Source organism: Schistocerca nitens, chromosome 2, assembly GCF_023898315.1.
Source record: "Schistocerca nitens isolate TAMUIC-IGC-003100 chromosome 2, iqSchNite1.1, whole genome shotgun sequence".
NCBI classification, from domain to species: domain Eukaryota; kingdom Metazoa; phylum Arthropoda; class Insecta; order Orthoptera; family Acrididae; genus Schistocerca; species Schistocerca nitens.
The window spans coordinates 78583305-78602753 of record NC_064615.1 but is presented as its reverse complement, the minus strand read 5'-3'; the positions used below and the strand labels follow the sequence as shown (position 1 = coordinate 78602753).

Here is a 19449-nt window from a genome sequence, read left to right as displayed (position 1 = left end):
TGGACAGTGAAGGGGGAGGCGTTTTTATAGCGATAAAAAGTGCAATAGTATCGAAGGAAATTGACGGAGATCCGAAATGTGAAATAATTTGGGTGAAGGTCACGGTTAAAGCAGGCTCGAACATGGTAATTGGATGTCTCTATAGGCCCCCTGGCTCAGCAGCTGTTGTGGCAGAGCACCTGAAGGAAGCCAGCCAGGGTGGCCGAGCGGTTCTAGGCGCTACAGTCTGGAACCGCGCGACCGCTACGGTCGCAGATTGAAATCCTGCCTCGGGCATGGATGTGTGTGATGTCCTTGGGTTAGTTAGATTTAAGTAGTTCTCAGTTCTAGGGGACTGATGAACTCAGAAGTTAAGTTTCATAGTGCTCAGAGCTATTTGAACCATTTGAACCTGAAGGAAAATTTGGAAAATATTTCGAGTAGACTTCCCGACCATTTTGTAGTTCTGGGTGGAGATTTTAATTTACCAGATATAGACTGGGAGACTCAAACGTTTATAACTGGTGGTAGCGACAAAGAATCCAGTGAAATTTTTTTAAGTGCTTTATCTGAAAACTACCTTGAGCAGTTAAACAGAGAACCGACTCGAGGCGATATTATACCTACGGGCGACAAACAGACCCGAACTATTTGAAACAGTTAACGCAGAACACCCTCCATGAACCATGGACCTTGCCGTTGGTGGGGCGGATTGCGTGCCTCAGCGATACAGATGGCCGTACCGTAGGTGCAACCACAACGGAGGGGTATCTGTTGAGAGGCCAGACAAACATGTGGATCCTGAAGAGGGGCAGCAGCCTTTTCAGTAGTTGCAGGGGCAACAGTCTGGATGATCGACTGATCTGGCCTTGGAACACTAACCAAAACGGCCTTGCTGTGCTGGTACTGCGAACGGCTGAAAGCAAGGGGAAACTACAGCCGTAATTTTTCCCGAGGACATGCAGCTTTACTGTATGATTAGATGATGATGGCGTCCTCTTGGGTAAAATATTCCGGAGGTAAAATAGTCCCCCATTCGGATCTCCGGGCGGGGACTACTCAAGAGGATGTCGTTATCAGGAGAAAGAAAACTGGCGTTCTACAGATCGGAGCGTGGAATGACAGGTCCCTTAATCGGGCAGGTAGGTTAGAAAATTTGAAAAGGGAAATGGATAGGTTAAAGTTAGATATAGTGGGAATTAGTGAAGTTCGGTGGCAGGAGGAACAAGACTTCTGGTCAGGTGACTGCAGGGTTATAAATACAAAATCAAATAGGGGTAATGCAGGAGTAGGTTTAATAATGAATAAAAAAATAGGAGTGCGGGTTAGCTACTACAAACAGCATAGTGAACGCATTATTGTGGCCAAGATAGACACAAAGCCCATGCCTACTACAGTAGTACAAGTTTATATGCCAACTAGCTCTGCAGATGATGCAGAAATAGATGAAATGTATGACGAGATAAAAGAAATTATTCAGGTAGTGAAGGGACACGAAAATTTAATAGTCATGGGTGACTGGAATTCGTCAGTAAGAAAAGGGAGAGAAGGACACATAGTAGGTGAATATGGATTGGGGCTAAGAAATGAAAGAGGAAGCCGCCTTGTAGAATTTTGCACAGAGCATGACTTAATCATAGCTAACACTTGGTTCAAGAATCATAAAAGAAGGTTGTATACCTGGAAGAATCCTGGAGATACTAAAAGGTATCAGATAGATTATATAATGGTAAGACAGAGATTTAGGAACCAGGTTTTAAATTGTAAGACATTTCCAGGGGCAGATGTGGATTCTGACCACAATCTATTGGTTATGAACTGCAGATTGAAACTGAAGAAACTGCAAAAAGGTGGGAATCTAAGGAGATGGGACCTGGATAAACTGAAAGAACCAGAGGTTGTAGAGAGTTTCAGGGAGAGCATAAGGGAACAATTGACAGGAATGGGGGAAAGAAATACAGTAGAAGAAGAATGGGTAGCTCTGAGGGATGAAGTAGTGAAGGCAGCAGATGATCAAGTAGGTAAAAAGACGAGGGCTAATAGAAACTCTTGGGTAACAGAAGAAATATTGAATTTAATTGATGAAAGGAGAAAATATAAAAATGCAGTAAATGAAGCAGGCAAAAAGGAATACAAACGTCTCAAAAATGAGATTGACAGGAAGTGCAAAATGGCTAAGCAGGGATGGCTAGAGGACAAATGTAAGGATGTATAGGCTTGTCTCACTAGGAGTAAGATAGATACTGCCTACAGGAAAATTAAAGAGGCCTTTGGAGAGAAGAGAACCACTTGTATGAATATCAAGAGCTCAGATGGAAACCCAGTTCTAAGCAAAGAAGGGAAGGCAGAAAGGTGGAAGGAGTATATAGAGGGTTTATACAAGGGCGATGTACTTGAGGAAAATATTATGGAAATGGAAGAGGATGTAGATGAAGACGAAATGGGAGATACGATACTGCGTGAAGAGTTTGACAGAGCACTGAAAGACCTGAGTCGAAACAAGGCCCCGGGAGTAGACAACATTCCATTAGAACTACTGATGGCCTTGGGAGAGCCAGTCATGACAAAACTCTACCATCTGGTGAGCAAGATGTATGAGACAGGCGAAATACCCTCAGACTTCAAGAAGAATATAATATTTCCAATCCCAAACAAAGCAGGTGTTGACAGATGTGAAAATTACCGAACTATCAGTTTAATAAGTCATGGCTGCAAAATACTAACGCGAATTCTTTACAGACGAATGGAAAAACTGGTAGAAGCAGACCTCGGGGAAGATCAGTTTGGATTCCGTAGAAATGTTGGAACACGTGAGGCAATACTAACCTTACGACTTATCTTAGAAGAAAGATTAAGAAAAGGCAAACCTACGTTTCTAGCATTTGTAGACTTAGAGAAAGCTTTTGACAATGTTAACTGGAATACTCTCTTTCAAATTCTGAAGGTGGCAGGGGTAAAATATAGGGAGCGAAAGGCTATTTACAATTTGTACAGAAACCAGATGGCAGTTATAAGAGTCGAGGGTCATGAAAGGGAAGCAGTGGTTGGGAAAGGAGTGAGACAGGGTTGTAGCCTCTCCCTGATGTTATTCAATCTGTATATTGAGCAAGCAGTAAAGGAAACAAAAGAAAAATTCGGAGTAGTTATTAAAATTCATGGAGAAGAAGTAAAAACTTTGAGGTTCGCCGATGACATTGTAATTCTGTCAGAGACAGCAAAGGACTTGGAAGAGCAGTTGAACGGAATGGACAGTGTCTTGAAAGGAGGATATAAGATGAACATCAACAAAAGCAAAACGAGGATAATGGAATGTAGTCAAATTAAATCGGGTGATGCTGAGGAGATTAGATTAGGAAATGAGACACTTAAAGTAGTAAAGGAGTTTTGCTATTTAGGGAGTAAAATAACTGATGATGGTCGAAGTAGAGAGGATATAAAATGCAGACTGGCAATTGCAAGGAAATAGTTTCTGAAGAAGAGAAATTTGTTAACGTCGAGTATAGATTTAAGTGTCAGGAAGTCGTTTCTGAAAGTATTTGTATGGAGTGTAGCCATGTATGGAAGTGAAACATGGACGATAATTAGTTTGGACAAGAAGAGAATAGAAGCTTTCGAAATGTGGTGCTACAGAAGAATGCTGAAGATAAGGTGGGTAGATCACGTAACTAATGAGGAGGTATTGAATAGGATTGGGGAGAAGAGAAGTTTGTGGCACAACTTGACTAGAAGAAGGGATCTGTTGGTAGGACATGTTTTGAGGCATCAAGGGATCACAAATTTAGCATTGGAGGGCAGTTTGGAGGGTAAAAATCGTAGAGGGAGACCAAGAGATGAATACACTAAGCAGATTCAGAAGGATGTAGGTTGCAGTAGGTACTGGGAGATGAAGAAGTTTGCACAGGATAGAGTAGCATGGAGAGCTGCATCAAACCACTCTCAGGACTGAAGACCACAACAACAACAACGCAGAACAGGTAATCAGCGATCATAAAGCGGTTACAGCACCGATGATTTCAGCTGTAAATAGAAATATTAAAAAAAAGTAGGAAGATTTTTCTGTTTAGCAAAAGTGACAAAACGCAGATTTCAGAGTACTTGTCGGCTCAACAAAATGTTTTATCACAAGTACAGATAGTGTTGAGGATCAGTGGACTAAGTTCAAAACCATCGTACAATATGCGTTCGATGAGTATGTGCCAAGCAAGATCGTAAGAGATGGAAAAGAGCCACCGTGGTACAACAAACGAGTTATAAAACTGCTACGGAAGCAACCGAAACTTCACAGTAAACATAAACATAGTCGAAGCCTTGCAGACAAACAAAAATTACACGAAGCGAAATGTAGTGTGAGGAGGGCTATGCGAGAGGCGTTCAATGAATTCGAAAGTAAAGTTCTATGTACTGACTTGGCAGAAAATCGTAAGAAATTTTTTGTCTTTTGGCAAGGCGGTAGGTGGATCAAAACAAGATCTCCAGACACTCTGTGACCAAAATGGTATTGAAACAGAGGATGACAAACCAAAGGCCGAAATACTAAATGCCTTTTTCGAAAGCTGTTTCACAGAGGAAGACTGCACTGTAGTTCCTTCTCTAGATTGTCGCACAGATGACAAAATGGTAGATATCGAAATTGACAGAGGGATAGAAAAACGATTAAAATCGCTCAGAAGAGGAATGGCCGCTAGACCTGATGGGATACCAGTTCGATTTTACACAGAGTACGCGAAGGAACTTGCCCCCTTCTTGCAGCGGTGTACTGTAGGTCTCTAGAAGAGCGTAGCGTTCCAAAAGATTGGAAAAGGGCACAGGCCATCCACGTTCTCAAGAAGGGACGTCGAACAGATGTGCAGAACTATAGACCTATATCTCTAACGTTGATCAGTTGTAGAATTTTGTAACACGTATTTTGTTTCTGGAGACTAGAAATCTACTCTGTAGGAATCAGCATGGGTTTCGAAAAAGATGATCGTGTGAGACCCAGCTCACGCTATTCGTCCACGAGACTCAGAGGGCCATAGACACGGGTTCCCAGGTAGATGTCGTGTTTCTTGACTTCCGCAAGGTGTTTTATACAGTTCCCCACAGTCGATTAATGAACACAGTAAGAGCATATGGACTATCAGACCAAATGTGTGATTGGATTGAAGAGTTCCTAGATAACAGAACGCAGCATGTCATTCTCAATGGAGAGAAGTCTTCCGAAGTAAGAGTGATTTCAGGTGTGCCGCAGAGGAGTGTCGTAGGACCGTTGCTACTCACAATATATATAAATGACCTTGTGGATAACATCGGAAGTCCACTGAGACTTTTTGCCGATGATGCTCTAGTATATCGAGAAGTTGTAACAATGGAAAACTGTACTGAAATGCAGGAGGATCTGCAGCGAATTGACGCATGGTGTAGGGAATGGCAATTGAATCTCAATGTAGACAAGTGTAATGCGTTGCGAATACATAGAAAGAAAGATCATTTATCATTTAGCTACAATATAGCAGGTCAGCAAATGGAAGCAGTTAATTCCATAAATTATCTGGGAGCAGGAATTAGGAGTGATTTAAAACGGAATGACCATATAAAATCAATCGTCGGTAAAGCAGATGCCAGACTGAGATTCATTGGAAGAATCCTAAGGAAATGTAATCCGAAAACAAAGGAAGTAGGTTACAGTACGCTTGTTCGCGCACTGCTTGAATGCTGCTCACCGGTGTGGGATCCGTACCAGATAGGGTTGATAGAAGAGATAGAGAAGATCCAACGGAGAGCTGCGCACTTCGTTAAAGGATCATTTAGTAATCGCGAAAGCGTTACGGAGATGATAGATAAACTCCAGTGGAAGACTCGGCAAGAGAGAACGCTCAGTAGCACGGTACGGGCTTTTGTTGAAGTTTCGAGAACATACCTTCATCGAGGAGTCAAGCGGTATGTTGCTCCCTCCTACGTATATCTCGCGAAGAGACCATGAGGATAAAATCATAGAGATTAGAGCTCACTCAGAGGCATACCGACAATCTTTCTTTCCACGAACAATATGAGACTGGAATAGAAGGGAGGACCGATAGAGCTACTCAAGGTACCTTCTACGACACTTCGTCAGGTGGCTTGCGGAGTATAGATGTAGATGTACATGTAGATCCGTAGGTGTGTTAGAGACGTCCTAATCCCAGAAACTACAAGGAGCGAAAGATTATATAAAACTTATACAGAAACTAAATGGTAGCTTTAAGAATTGATGGGCATGAAATGAGAGCAGTAGCTGAAAATTGGTGCAACCTATCCACATTGTTATTCAGTCTGAACACTGACAAGCAGTAAAGGGATCAAAAGAGCAGTTTGGAAAAGTGCTTGATGTTCAGTGAAAAGAAATAAAGACTTTGAGGTTTGACGACGACATTGCAATTCAGAGACGGTAAAATACTTGGAGTAACAGTTGAACAGTTGAAAGGATAGTTGTGAAAGGAGATAGTAAGATGAATATCAACAACCGCATGTAGGTATAACGGAATATAGTCGAACCAAATCAGGCGATGCTGAGTGAATTAAATTAGATAATGAGACATTAGAAGTAGTCGAAGAGTTTTACTGTTTGGGCAGTTTAATAACTGAAGATTATCGAAGTAGAGAGGGTACAAAACGCAATAAAAATCAGTATCATTTTGTCATTTTTGTAATGCTATTTAGCCCTCATCGCGAAGAGATTTACAGTGTATTCGTTGGCACTTTACAAATGACCAGTTCGGCCTGTACCCATTTCATGCCTATTAAAAATGAAAATTTGTGGTTATAATATGATTTGTTTTATATGAGATGCATGTGAGTGAATAATATGTGTACCGAATTGTTTTGGAACGTAGGATCTCAGAATTTTAGCACAAACGTTTTGCGTGATACTTAGTGCATGTAACACTGTGCAAGATATTACCGTGGTTAACGAAATGGACTCGAATTTTGGTAGGAACCAGGCTCAGATCCCAGTGCAGGTACAAGAATCAGTCGAATGAAGATTTCGAGTGCTATCTTTTTCATGGGTGAGTTACGTTTCTGTAGAATTTTCAACGATTTTTAGCCTACCATCTGCCATTTGTAGGACCAACCTCACGTGGTTATCGGAAGGGTTGAGAATGTTTCCAGTCACCGATCGTCAGTAGTGTAGTAAAACGGTACTGGCTTTTGCTCCTAGAGATGTACACTACGTTACCTTTCTTTATGGTGAAGAATTTGCGGTACTCAGATGACTCACATGATTGACGAATGTTATTCCCCTGAGTGTGTTGCTGCGACAGTAAAATTTGCAGGAGCATTGTTTCATAATGTTTTTATTGTTGTGTTTTCTGCTTTGGACTAAAATGTTCAGTTTTGGTGAATAACAAAATACAAATTTATGAAAAAAAGGTCTGTATCATAATTCCTATTTTTTTTCTACAATTTTAAATCGTACCTTTCCTCTGTCTTACGAGTTGCTGTCTACAGAGCAGAGACCAGCGCATCGTGAATCGAAGAAGAAAAATCGAAATTATGCGATTAAAAAGATCTGAATCCTAATTTGGAAAGGCTTGGAGACCAGATGAAACAGACAGTTAGTATACCGTGCCAATACAATACAGGTACGGACGTCATGATGAGTAATTTACGTAATTCTCAGAATCCAACGCGATAAGATGATAGGATATGTGGCTGCTCTCGTAATCTTGATATTTCTTGACTAGTTGGTTGTGGTTGGACGTTAATATTACTTTCTTTCCAATCTCAGGGCTTGGTAGTTGTTAATTTTCTTTGCGAGAAGACGACACTATTTATTGTCTTTAAAATTCGTCGTAAAACAGGGTTCGTAGTGGAATTGAATATTTCGTACTATCTTTCTCTCTTTAACATTGATGGATTAATCAATAAATAAAGACGATCATCTTTAAGTAAGCCCTGTCCAAATTAATTTTACACTCTTTGACGTAAGTTAAATTCACGCCAAGTTATTTTTGCAAGTTATTATAAACTCAATGTTCATTAACGCTGGGAGCCAAAGATGTTATGCCTATGTTAACTTCCGTTCCATTTGATGAAAAAATCACGATCGCTGCGCTGCGTTGCGTAATGTAGCGATCAAGAATAATTAAATTTCTCAAGGTTTCAACTTTCAGTTAATTCCTATCCACTGAAACTCCCTATCTCACTTGCTGAATTCACTAAAATTTAATAATATATCTTTAATAATATATCTTTTCCCTTTCACATAGATACTTACTTTCAGACAAGGTGGGAAGTACTTCTATATATTTTTTAATAATAAAAATCATGAAGCCGCGCGGAGTGGCCGCGCGGTTTGAGGCATTATGTCACGGATTGCGCTGCCCCTCCCGCCGGAGGTTCGAGTCCTCCCTAGGGCATGGGTGTGTGTATTGTTCTTAGCATAAGTTAGTTTAAGTTGTGTGGAAGTCTAGGGAACGAAGACCTAAGCAGTTTGGTCCCTTATGAATTCACACACATTTGAACATTTTCTGAAAAATCATAAGCACTCACACGAGCTAACACAAAACAGACAACATGAGACAAGATGAGCTTAGGCAAAATGAGAGTGAGACACTATTGTCTCGACTATTTATAGACTTATACAAAAAAAGTTGACTTAATTATAACCTCGTGCTCCTGGAAGTTCTTAGTACACTAGCTATTCAATTGAAAAGGTAATTCTTAAATAATTCACAATTACACAAAAATGTTACCGAAGTTATCTATAATCATGACTTACGGCCATATCGGTTGAATGAGCCACCCCAAGACGCAGGCAGGCAGTGTATTTCATGTTCACGACTATAGATATTAGTACATTAATTTACAGTATTTATTTATATTTTCTCTGGTTTCATGAAGTTCTGATCACTTTCTTTCAGGTAATAGGACAAGAACTAGGAAATATATTCTTCTCGCCGATAAGTATACATTTAGCTCTCATTTTGGTGTTCCTTGGAGCAGGCGGTGAAACTTACAAAGAGCTTTTGAAAGGCTTACACTTGCTGGATGAGAAGCAGCTGGTTGCGGAAGGAGCATATGCAATGATGGAAAGCCTTGTGGTAAGTACAGAATTTTCAAAAAATTAACCCATAACATTTTACGTGCTTGGGAAGAGTTTTTTCCTATTATTAGAAGGTAACACGCTACTTATACAAAACTCTCCTGGACTGATGAGTGTCAGAATCATCTCAAAAGTAAGATGTATTAAGGAAAAGCATGCTCACGTAGTTTAACTGAAATGAATAGAAATATCTAAACTAACGCTACGGCATATGTTCCTGCATGTAACACATACTCTTTAGTTTTAGCTTCTATATTTTTTCCAATATAAGTTGGATACCTTTTGAATAAGGGTGGACATAGATGCAGCAAAAGTTTGTGGTGGCAGATGTTCCAGTGAGGTCATTGGAAGGCGTATCCATGGAAAGGCTCTCGATATGAGAGAGGAAGTTTAACGCAGATGTTCTTTAATTGACAAAAATTTATATTTTAGTAACACATTTACTATTTCCAGAGGAAAATAGCTAGAAAGTTCAATGTAGTGTCATATTACACTATTAGTACGCTGGATATAGATGTAGTATGTGTTTGGGTCTTCAATGCGAAGACTGGTGTGATGCAGCTCTCCATGATACTTTATTCTGGGAAAGCCCCTTTATCTCTGAATAACTGATGCAACCTACATCTTTTGGAACCTCCTTACTTCATTCATCTCTTGGTTTCCCTCTACAATTTTTGCCACCCATACTTCCATTCAGAACCAAATTTTTGTTCCCTTGATGTCTCAGAATGTGTCCTATCAACCGATCCTTTCTTTTAGCCATGTTGGGCCACAAATTACTTTTCTCCCCATTTCTATTCAGTACCTCCTCATTAGTTACGCCGGCCGCTGTGGTCGAGCGGTTCTAGGCGCTTCAGTCGGGAACCGCGCTGCTGCTGCGGTCGCAGGTTCGAATCCTGCCTCGGGCATGGATATGTGTGATGTCAAAAAAAAAAAAAATGGTTCAAATGGCTCTGAGCACTATGGGACTTAACTTCTGAGGTCATCAGTCCCCTAGAACTTAGAACTACTTAAACCTAACTAACCTAAGGACATCACACACATCCATGCCCGAGGCAGGATTCGAACCTGCGACCGTTCCAGACTCTTCCAGACTGTAGCGCCTAGAACCGCTCGGCTACTTCGGTCGGCTGTGTGTGATGTCCTTAGGTTAGTTAGGTTTCAAGTAGTTCTAAGTCTAGGGAACTGATGACCTCAGATATTAAGTCCTATAGCCCTTAGAGCCATCTGAACCATCATTAGTTACGTGATCTATCCAGTCTAATCTTCATCATTCTTCTTTAGCACCAAAACTTCTATTATCCTTTTGTTTGAACTGTTTACTGTCAACGTTTTACTTTCATACAAGATTACACTTCAGACAAACACATTCAGAAAAGACTTCCTAACGCTTAAATCTATTTTGATGTTAACAAGTTTCTCTTCTCCAGAAATGATTTTCTTGCCGTTGTCATCCTATATTTTGTATCCTCAGTACTTCGGCCATCATCAGTTATTTTGCTGCCCAAATAACAAAACTCATCTACTAATTTAAGCGTCTCATTTCCTAATCTAATTCCCTCAGCATCAAATGATTTAATTTAAACTTGATTTCATTCAAGTACATTCCACGATCTTTGTTTTGCTTTTGTTGATGTTCATCTTATATCCTCGTTTCAAGACACTGTTCATTCTGTTCAATTGCTTTTCCAAGTCTTTTGCTATCTTTGCAGAATTACGATGTTAGTTTTCATTTCGTCTCACTTAACGTTGATTCCTTCTCCAAATTTCTCTGCGGTTACCTTTAATGCTTGCTCAATGTACAGATTCAATAAAATTGGGGACAGGTTACAACCCTGCCTCACTCGCATCTCAACCACTGCTTCCTGTTCGTGCTTCTCGACATCTACACTACTGGCCATTAAAATTGCTACACCACGAAGATCACGTGTTACAGACGCGAAATTTAACCGACAGGAAGAAGATTCTGTGATACGCAAATGATTAGCTTTTCGGAGCATTCACACAAGGTTGGCGCCGGTGGCGACACCTACAACGTTTTGACATGAGGAAATTTTTCAACCGATTTGTTATACACAAACAACTGTTGACCGGCGTTGTCTGGTGAAACGTTGTTGTGACGCCTCGTGTAAGGAGGAGAAATGCGTACCATCACGTTTCCGGCTTAAATAAAGGTCGGATTGTAGCCTATCGCGATTGCGGTTTATCGTATCGCGACATTGCTGCTCGTGTTGGTCGAGATCCAATGACTGTTAGCAGAATATGGAATCGGTGGGTTCAGGAGGGTAACGCCGTGCTGGATCCCAAAGGCCTCGTGTGACTAGCAGTCGAGATGACAGGCATCTTATCCGCATGGCTGTAACGGATCGTGCAGCCACGTCAACAGATGGGGACGTTTGCAAGACAACAACCATCTACACGTACAGTTCCACGACGTTTGCAGCAGCATGCACTATCAGCTCGGAGACCATGGCTGCGGTTACCCTTGACGCTGCGTTACAGACAGGAGCGCCTGCGATGGTGTACTCAACGACGAACCTGGGTGCACGAATGGCAAAACGTCATTTTTTCGGATGAATCCAGGTGCTGTTTACAGCAGCATGATGGTCGCATCCGTGTTTGGAGACATCGCGGTGAACGCACATTGGACACGTGTATTCGTCATCGCCATACTGGCGTATCACCCGGCGTGATGGTATGGGGTGCCATTGGTTACACGTCTCGGTCACCTCTTGTTCGCATTGACGGCACTTTGAACAGTGGACGTTACATTTCAGACGTGTTGCGACCCCTTCATTCGATTCCTGCGAAACCCTATATTTCAGCAGGAAAATGCACGACCGTATTTTGCAGGTCCTGTACGGGCCTTTCTGGATACAGAAAATGTTCGACTGCTGCCCTGGCCAGCACATTCTCCAGATCTCTCACCAATTGAAAACGTCTGGTCAATGGAGGCCGAGCAACTGGCTCGTCCCAATACGCCAGTCACTACTCTTGATGAACTGTGGTATCGTGTTGAAGCTGCATGGGCAGCTGTTCATGTACACGCCATCCAAGCTCTGCTTGACTCAATGCCCAGGCGTATCAAGGGTGTTATTACGGCCAGAGGTGGTTGTTCTAGGTACTGATTTCTCAGGATCTATGCACCCAAATTGCGTGAAAATGTAATCACATGTCAGTTCTAGTAGAATATATTTGTCCAATGAATACCCGTTTATCATCTGCATTTCTTCATGGTGTAGCAAATTTAATAGCCAGTAGTGTATAACGGCCGTCTAGTTTCTGTTCTAGTTATAAATAGCCTTTTGCTCCCTGTATTTTAACCCTGCTACACTTCTGTTCATCCGCGGTGTGGGGTAGCATCTTTGGCTACTGACCAGAACGTCCTGGATCCCGGTATCTAGCCTCGCAACAGCTTAATTTGTGAATAAAAATCAGTAGCAAATGCGGAGGAAAACTTCCGGCATAAGAAGTCACCCTCATTCTGCCGAGGGCCTTGTCAAAGAGGAGAGAGGATCGGGGAGATGTTCAGGGCACTCTGTTGCGCTTGGGGTGGGAAACTGCCCACAAAAGGCGGAAGAATCTGCAATGATCAACGGCGTGAGGATGCAGAAGACATCGAGATCCGCTGCTTTAAAGGCACATGATGTGTATCCACAGAAAATGTTGCCTGTAATTGAAAAAGTGTCATAATGATCTCTCCATTGGCAAAAGGATTCCAGAGTAGTTACCCATTCGGATCTCTGGGAGTGGTCTGTCAAAGTGGAGGTGACCATGAGAAAAGCGTTTAGTAACCAACGAAAGTGTAACATTCTACGAGTTCCTCCACATACAATAAGAAAACATTATAAATTTGAAGTAGAAAGATTTATAAATTTGCCTCGAAAGCCCAGTTAATAGCTATATGTTACAATTTTACAATTATCGAGCAATGTATTTCATTAGTAAGCTAATGTCCACCCCGATAGCTGAATGGTCAGCGTGACGGACTGCCGTCCTAAGGGGCTGGGTCGGGCATTTTCTGCGCTCAGGGACTGGTTGTTGTGTTGTCTTCATCATCATTTCATCCCCATCTGGCGCGCAGGTCGCCCAATGTGGCGAAGAATGTAATAAGACCTGAACCAAGGCGGCCGGACCTGCCCCGTAAGGGGCCTCCCGGCCAATGACGTCAATCGCAAATTTGCATTACCACTGTATGGCTATCAGGCCAGAACCATAAAAAGGATAAGCTGTTGGACTTGCATTGGGCAGGATGGTGGACCAAACACTTGTCCGGCTTTCTAGGAACAGCTTTCCTGTTGTTTTCCTAAATCTCTTACACGAAAATGCCCTTGAAAAGGAAACGGATTGTTTCCTTCCTCGTTCTTCGCCAATCCAGTCTTGGGCCCTGTCTCTAAAGACTTCATTGGCAACTAGATACTAAACTCAAGTCCTCCTTCAATCCTTCTGCGAAAAATGTTTCTTGTAATCTCATCCGAATGAAATGAAATATTGGAATGGTCTCAGATAAAGAAACTATGTAATATTTAAATTCGATCTTTCATTTCTTAGCTCCAGTACAGATTTTAAAGAAACAACACGAATATGTTAGATCTAACTACAACAAGGCATCTTATCAGTATTCCACTTAGTTTTTGGTCTAGGATGGAGTGTGTCAGCTGTCAGAGAAAGAACTGTTGCTGTAAATGAAATATTTGTTTCTAATATGGATGTCATTTTGTTGCAGGAATCAACAAACGTCACACTTGAAACGGCGAACGCGATGTTTTTGCAAGAAAATTTTCAGATCAAGGAAGAGTATAAGAATTCTGTGATAAAGCTTCTTGCAGACGTTGAAGAAGTTAATTTTTCACAGAGTGAAATAGTGAGGAAGATAATAAACGATTGGGTAGACAAAAAAACGCATCACAAGATTAACAGTATTATCCCTACTGGTAAGAAATTTAGCCTAATTCTGCTGTTTCATCATAGTGATTTACTATCACAAACTTTACCAGCATCCTGAGTATGATGATTTGGTGACTTACTATCTGTCTGGTGGAATAGTTAAGAAGCAAGAAAACTGTTTCAAAAAGGAGTGCAGAATTCTCATTAGGTTGATACAGCTTAAACCTAACATTACTGTTGTTTTGAAATTAATTAGGAAGCAACAAGATAAAATATGTGATCAGTGGGTCCGTATAGATGTGAAGAACGCAGGACACTCTGAAATATTTTGGAGTAATATTATTAGTTACCTTATCCCAGCGTATTACTTTCTGTGCGTTGAGAACATACCTCTGCGTGAAAGAAATGCTACTTGTTGAAAAGCGAAGTATGTTCCTGTGTCTGTGAAGAAGATTATTACTGAGAAAACAAATCGATTCTTTATGATTTGAAGGTTGGTTTTTTGAAAAGAAAACTAAACTATCCATTTGAAGAAATTAACGTGGAAAACCGCTAACCGATGTATTCACATGTAACTCTTAGATAAACCTCCATATTCCTGGATAATAAATAATGATTTGGGTCGGAGGTGGTTTGAGCGGGTAAGCGGGGCGTGAGGAGGGAGGGGAGAGAAGAGGGTAAACGGCAGAGGACAGTAATCACGGAAAGTAAAAGTAACGTTCTACATCCCATCAATGACAATGTCATTAGAGACAGTTCACATGATGGGATATGAAAACTGTAAGGACGGGAATGGCCATATTATACCTCAGTTAACATATACCTTACTCTGTTTAGAAAAGCCACGGGAAAGCCTGAATTGGAATAAATAGCCGTGGAAGATCATTCATATTTTATAGCACGCTGACTTCGTGACTCTTAGCGGACAAAAACCTTGTTCCTGAAAGACATGACAGCTCTGCGTCTGTACATATAAATGAAATGAAAGGTTGTACACTTATTATTTGTTGCTCTTGAGCCCAAAAGTGCGAGTACTCAAATGCTGAAATAACGCTGAATACAAAGCTAGTTTTAATTGTTCTTGAGGGTTCTAGCATTTGTGTTTGGTGTTTTTGATATTTCGGTACACTGATATCTAGGGACCAACTATACGCATTTGTTGCAATTACCTTTGATAATTAGTCACTCAGTAATCAATAATCAAAACTGTGCATTGTATTTTCGGTGAATAAAAATTAAAAATTGTTCACGATGCAGTGGAGTTTTTGGGTTAGATAAAAAAGAGTTCATTGTACTCTCTTTAATATTGAATTAATGTAACTACTGTGCCAAAAGCTGTAAAATAAAATAAAAGTGGAGCAGTATACTATGTTAACAAACGTCTAAATTCTGGCATAATTTTGGAAATACTTTAAAGTTCATCAGTTTATTTTTAACATTAAATTTCCGCATTAGCTAACCAGTCAAAACGAAATAATCGTGGAAATTACTTTAGAGTTCTAAACTGTTCATCTAATTTAAACTATCTAAGCTCACATGCTAACTAACTCGCCGAAATATTCGTAAGTATTCGTTCGATATGTGCAAAGAACACAATTCTTTGATTTTGAAACGTTCCCTTAGAAAAATTTATGAATGACAATGCTAGTAAACCTCTTACGTTATTTGATTTTCAAACAGCTGAGCAGAACTGAACGTACTCAGACATTTCTCTCTTTACTTATTCTGATCAACACTAAACTGACACACAATATTTTTAGCGCAATGCAATCTGACTTTCAATAATACCTACAAAAGAATGGCCCTGACTAACAATAACCTATACCTTTCATGAATCACTTACCTCACAAAAATCTTCGTTACTCGAACTACTGCAATACAGTGAGCGCCAATACTGCCAGCTAAGTAAATGATTCTAACTACTGATAGGCATAGTTAGCAAATGAAAGATTTTGATAGAGAGCAAACAATATATTTACCTTAATAGTGTTCAAAAGTCACAATATATATATGTCAGTTCATGACATCCAGTCTTACAAATTTCGTTATTCTGACGGACACACGTCCAGATCGTCTGCTCTCAAAACTCTGCCATCTCTCTTCCCACAACCTCCACTGCTGGCGGCTCACCTTCAACTGTGCAATGCTACGCACTGTCCATATCCAACTGTCCAACACTACAATAGCAAATATTCCAACAATGCAAACCAACCACAGACTGAAAACAGCACAGTCAGTGATTTTTATACAGAGCGCTACGTGGCGTTACCAACATAAAAACTTAACAGCCTACTTACATAGCCTCCGTGCTCCCCCAAAAAAATTTTACAAATTGTTTTGGGCAGTGGCCAATACAGATTTGAAAAAAAAATTTTATAATTACAATACCAAAGATATCAAATGCACAGACTTATTGATACACTGTTGGTCAAAAGCAAAAATTGTTCTCATAAAGACAGTCCTGATCATTTATCACAATATTAATTACAGTTTTTTTCACAAAGTCTCATTAGTAAAAGAAAATGAACATGGAAGTAGCGGATTTCCATGCAGTCTTGAAGAAGTAGTGTTGTCCTTCCAACGGAAAGACCGCACTGACTCTTGACATGCAGACAGGTAATCGGCCACAACAGAGTAAACCCACAGCAGAGTCAGTCGAAGTTTTGAAGAATATTGGTAGGTAGGTCATCACAGAGCAGACCCACTGTAGTCCTGGTAGAGAGTATGGTATTGGTGGGCCACCAGAGGTGCAGACCCACTGCAGTCCTTGTAAAAATAATGGTATTGGTGGGTCATCAAAGGTGCAGACCCACTGCAGTCCTTGTAGAGATGGCCAGCAGCCATCTGTTGCGACTGTGCAGGTGCCCAATCACCATCGAAAAGTCTTGCGGACAATATAGCAAGTCCATAAACCACCACTTGTGCACTCACAAAGTTTTTGGAACTGTCCTTAGAACCAGCAATGCTGTTAACCATTACCTTGCTGAATTATTAACACATGTGCAAACACTAACAGTCCCAACTTCTCACATATTGTGCATATATTATGACCAACAGAAGTGTGTGCACTGAAATGAATGCTTACAAATTTCGTTATTCTGACGGACACACGTCCAAATCGTCCGCTCTCAAAACTCTGCCATCTCTCTTCCCACATCCTCCACTGCTGGCGGCTCACCTCCAACTGTGCAATGCTACGCGCTGTTCACATCCAACTGCCCAACACTACAATAGCAAACATTCCAACAATGCAAACCAGCAACAGACTGCACACAGCACAGTCAGTGATTATTATACAGAGCGCTACGTGGCGTTACCAACATAAAAACCTAAACAGCCTACTTAAAATTTCTTAGATGCAAGAGCAAGATAAGTCCTTTTTTTTTTTTGGGGGGGGGGGGTCATCAGTCTTCTGATTCGGCCTGCCAGGATTTCCTCTCCTGTGCCAACCTCTTCATCTGACACTTGCAATCTAGCATCCTCGATTATTTGCTGGATGTATTCCAATCTCTGTCTTTCTGTGCAGTTTTTACCTTCTACAGCTCTCTACAGTACCATGGAAGTTATTTCCTGATGTCTTAACAGATGTTCTACCATACTGTCCCTTCTTCACATATTCCTTTTCTCGCCGATTATGGGAAGAACCTCTTGACTGCACACGTTATCAGTCCACCTAATTTTTAACATTCTTCTGCAGAAACACATCGCAAATGCTTCGAATTTCATCTGTTCGGTTTCCTTACGGTCCATATTTCACTACCGTAGAATGCTGTGCTCCAAACGCACATTCTCAGTAGTTTCTTCCTCAAATTAAAGACAGTTTTTTATACTTATAGACTTCACTTGGCCACGACAGCCCTTTTTGCCAGTGCTACTCATGTTCACCTTGCTCCGTCTGTCATGGATTATTTTGCTGCCCAGGTAGTACTATTCCGTAAGTTCATCTGCTATGTGGTCATCAATCCTGATGTTAAGTTCCCGCTGTTCTTATTTCTGCTGCCTCTCATTACTTCCGTATTTCTTCCATTTACTGTCAAACTATATTCTGTACTCGTTGGACTGTTCACTCCATTCAGCAGATCCTGTAATTCTTCTTCACTTTCACTGAGGATAGAAACGTCATCAGCGAATCTTAGCATTGATATCCTTTCACAATGAATTTTAATTCCACTCTTGAACCTTTCTTTTACTTCCGTCACTGCTTCGTTGATGTGTAGACTGAACAGTAGGGATGAAAGACCGCCATCTTGAAAGACAGTGCGAGTTGTCATGTGAAGGCATTTGGACGTGTTGCTAACCATCACTGTTTGCGACACACACAGATCGGGGAGGCCCTCCATTTATTAGCTTACATAGACTTTTACCAGAGGTACTTGGAGCCAATGAGGCGGTTCTTCCCTGGGACTGGCGACTACATGTATAGATACACTATGTGATCAAAAGTATCCGGATACCCCCAAAAACATACGTTTTTCATATTAGGTGCACTGTGCTGCCACCTACTGCCAAGTACTCCATATCAGCGACCTCAGTAGTCATTAGACATCGTGAGAGAGCAGAATGTGGCGCCCCGTGGAACTCACGAACTTCGAACGTGGTCAAGTGTTTGGGTGTCACTTGTGTCATACGTCTTACGCGAGATTTCCACACTCCTAACCATCCCTAGGTCCACTGTTTCCGATGTGATAGTGAAGTGGAAAGGTGAAGGGACACGTAGAGCACAAAAGTGTACAGGTCAACCTCGTCTGTGGACTGACGCAGACCACCGAAAGTTGAAGAGGGTCGTAGGCTGACATCTATCCAGACCATCACACGGGAATTCCAAACTGCATCAGGATACACTGTAAGTACTATGACAGGCGGGAGGTGAGAAACCTTGGATTTCATGGTCGAACTCATAACCGACACATCACGCCGATAAATGCTAAACGACGCCTCGCTTGGTGTAAGGAGCGTAAACATTGGACAATTGAACAGTGGGAAAACGTGTGCAGTGACGAATCACAGTACACAATGTGACGGTCTGGTGGCAGGGCGTGGGTATGGCGAATGCCCGGTGAACGTCATCTGCCAGCGTTTGTAGTGCCAACAGTAAAGTTCGGAGGCGGTGGTGTTATACTGTGGTCGTGTTTTTTGTTTTGCGTCTCAGTGTCACAGCACAGGCCTAAATTTGTTTTAAGCACATTCCTGCTTCCCAGTGTTGAAGAGCAAATCGGGGATGGCGATTGCATCTTTCAACACGATCGAGCACCCGTTCATAGTGCACGGCCTGTGACGGAGTGGTTACGCGACATTAACATCCGTGAAATGGGCTGGCCTGCACAGAGTCCTGACCTGAATCCTATAGAACACCTTTGGGATATTTTGGTATGTGACTTCGTGCCAGGCCTCACCGACCGACATGGATACCTCTCCTTATTGAAGCACACCGTGAAGAATGGGCTGCCGTTCCCCAAGAACCTTCCAGCACCTGATTGAACGTATGCCTGCGAGAGTGGAAGCTGTCATCAGGGCTAAGG

At 41.5% G+C, this 19449-nt stretch overlaps 1 protein-coding gene across 1 annotated transcript in view; it reads left to right on the top strand.

Annotated features, from left to right (window-relative positions):
* LOC126234273 (serpin B8-like) overlaps positions 1-19449 on the top strand; it is a 122517-nt gene that overhangs the window by 48491 nt on the left and 54577 nt on the right. Inside the window, exons 3-4 of the mRNA XM_049942964.1 lie at positions 8862-9041; positions 13770-13977. Of these exons, the coding sequence (XP_049798921.1) occupies positions 8862-9041; positions 13770-13977 (388 nt within the window). The remainder of the gene's footprint in view (positions 1-8861; positions 9042-13769; positions 13978-19449) is intronic.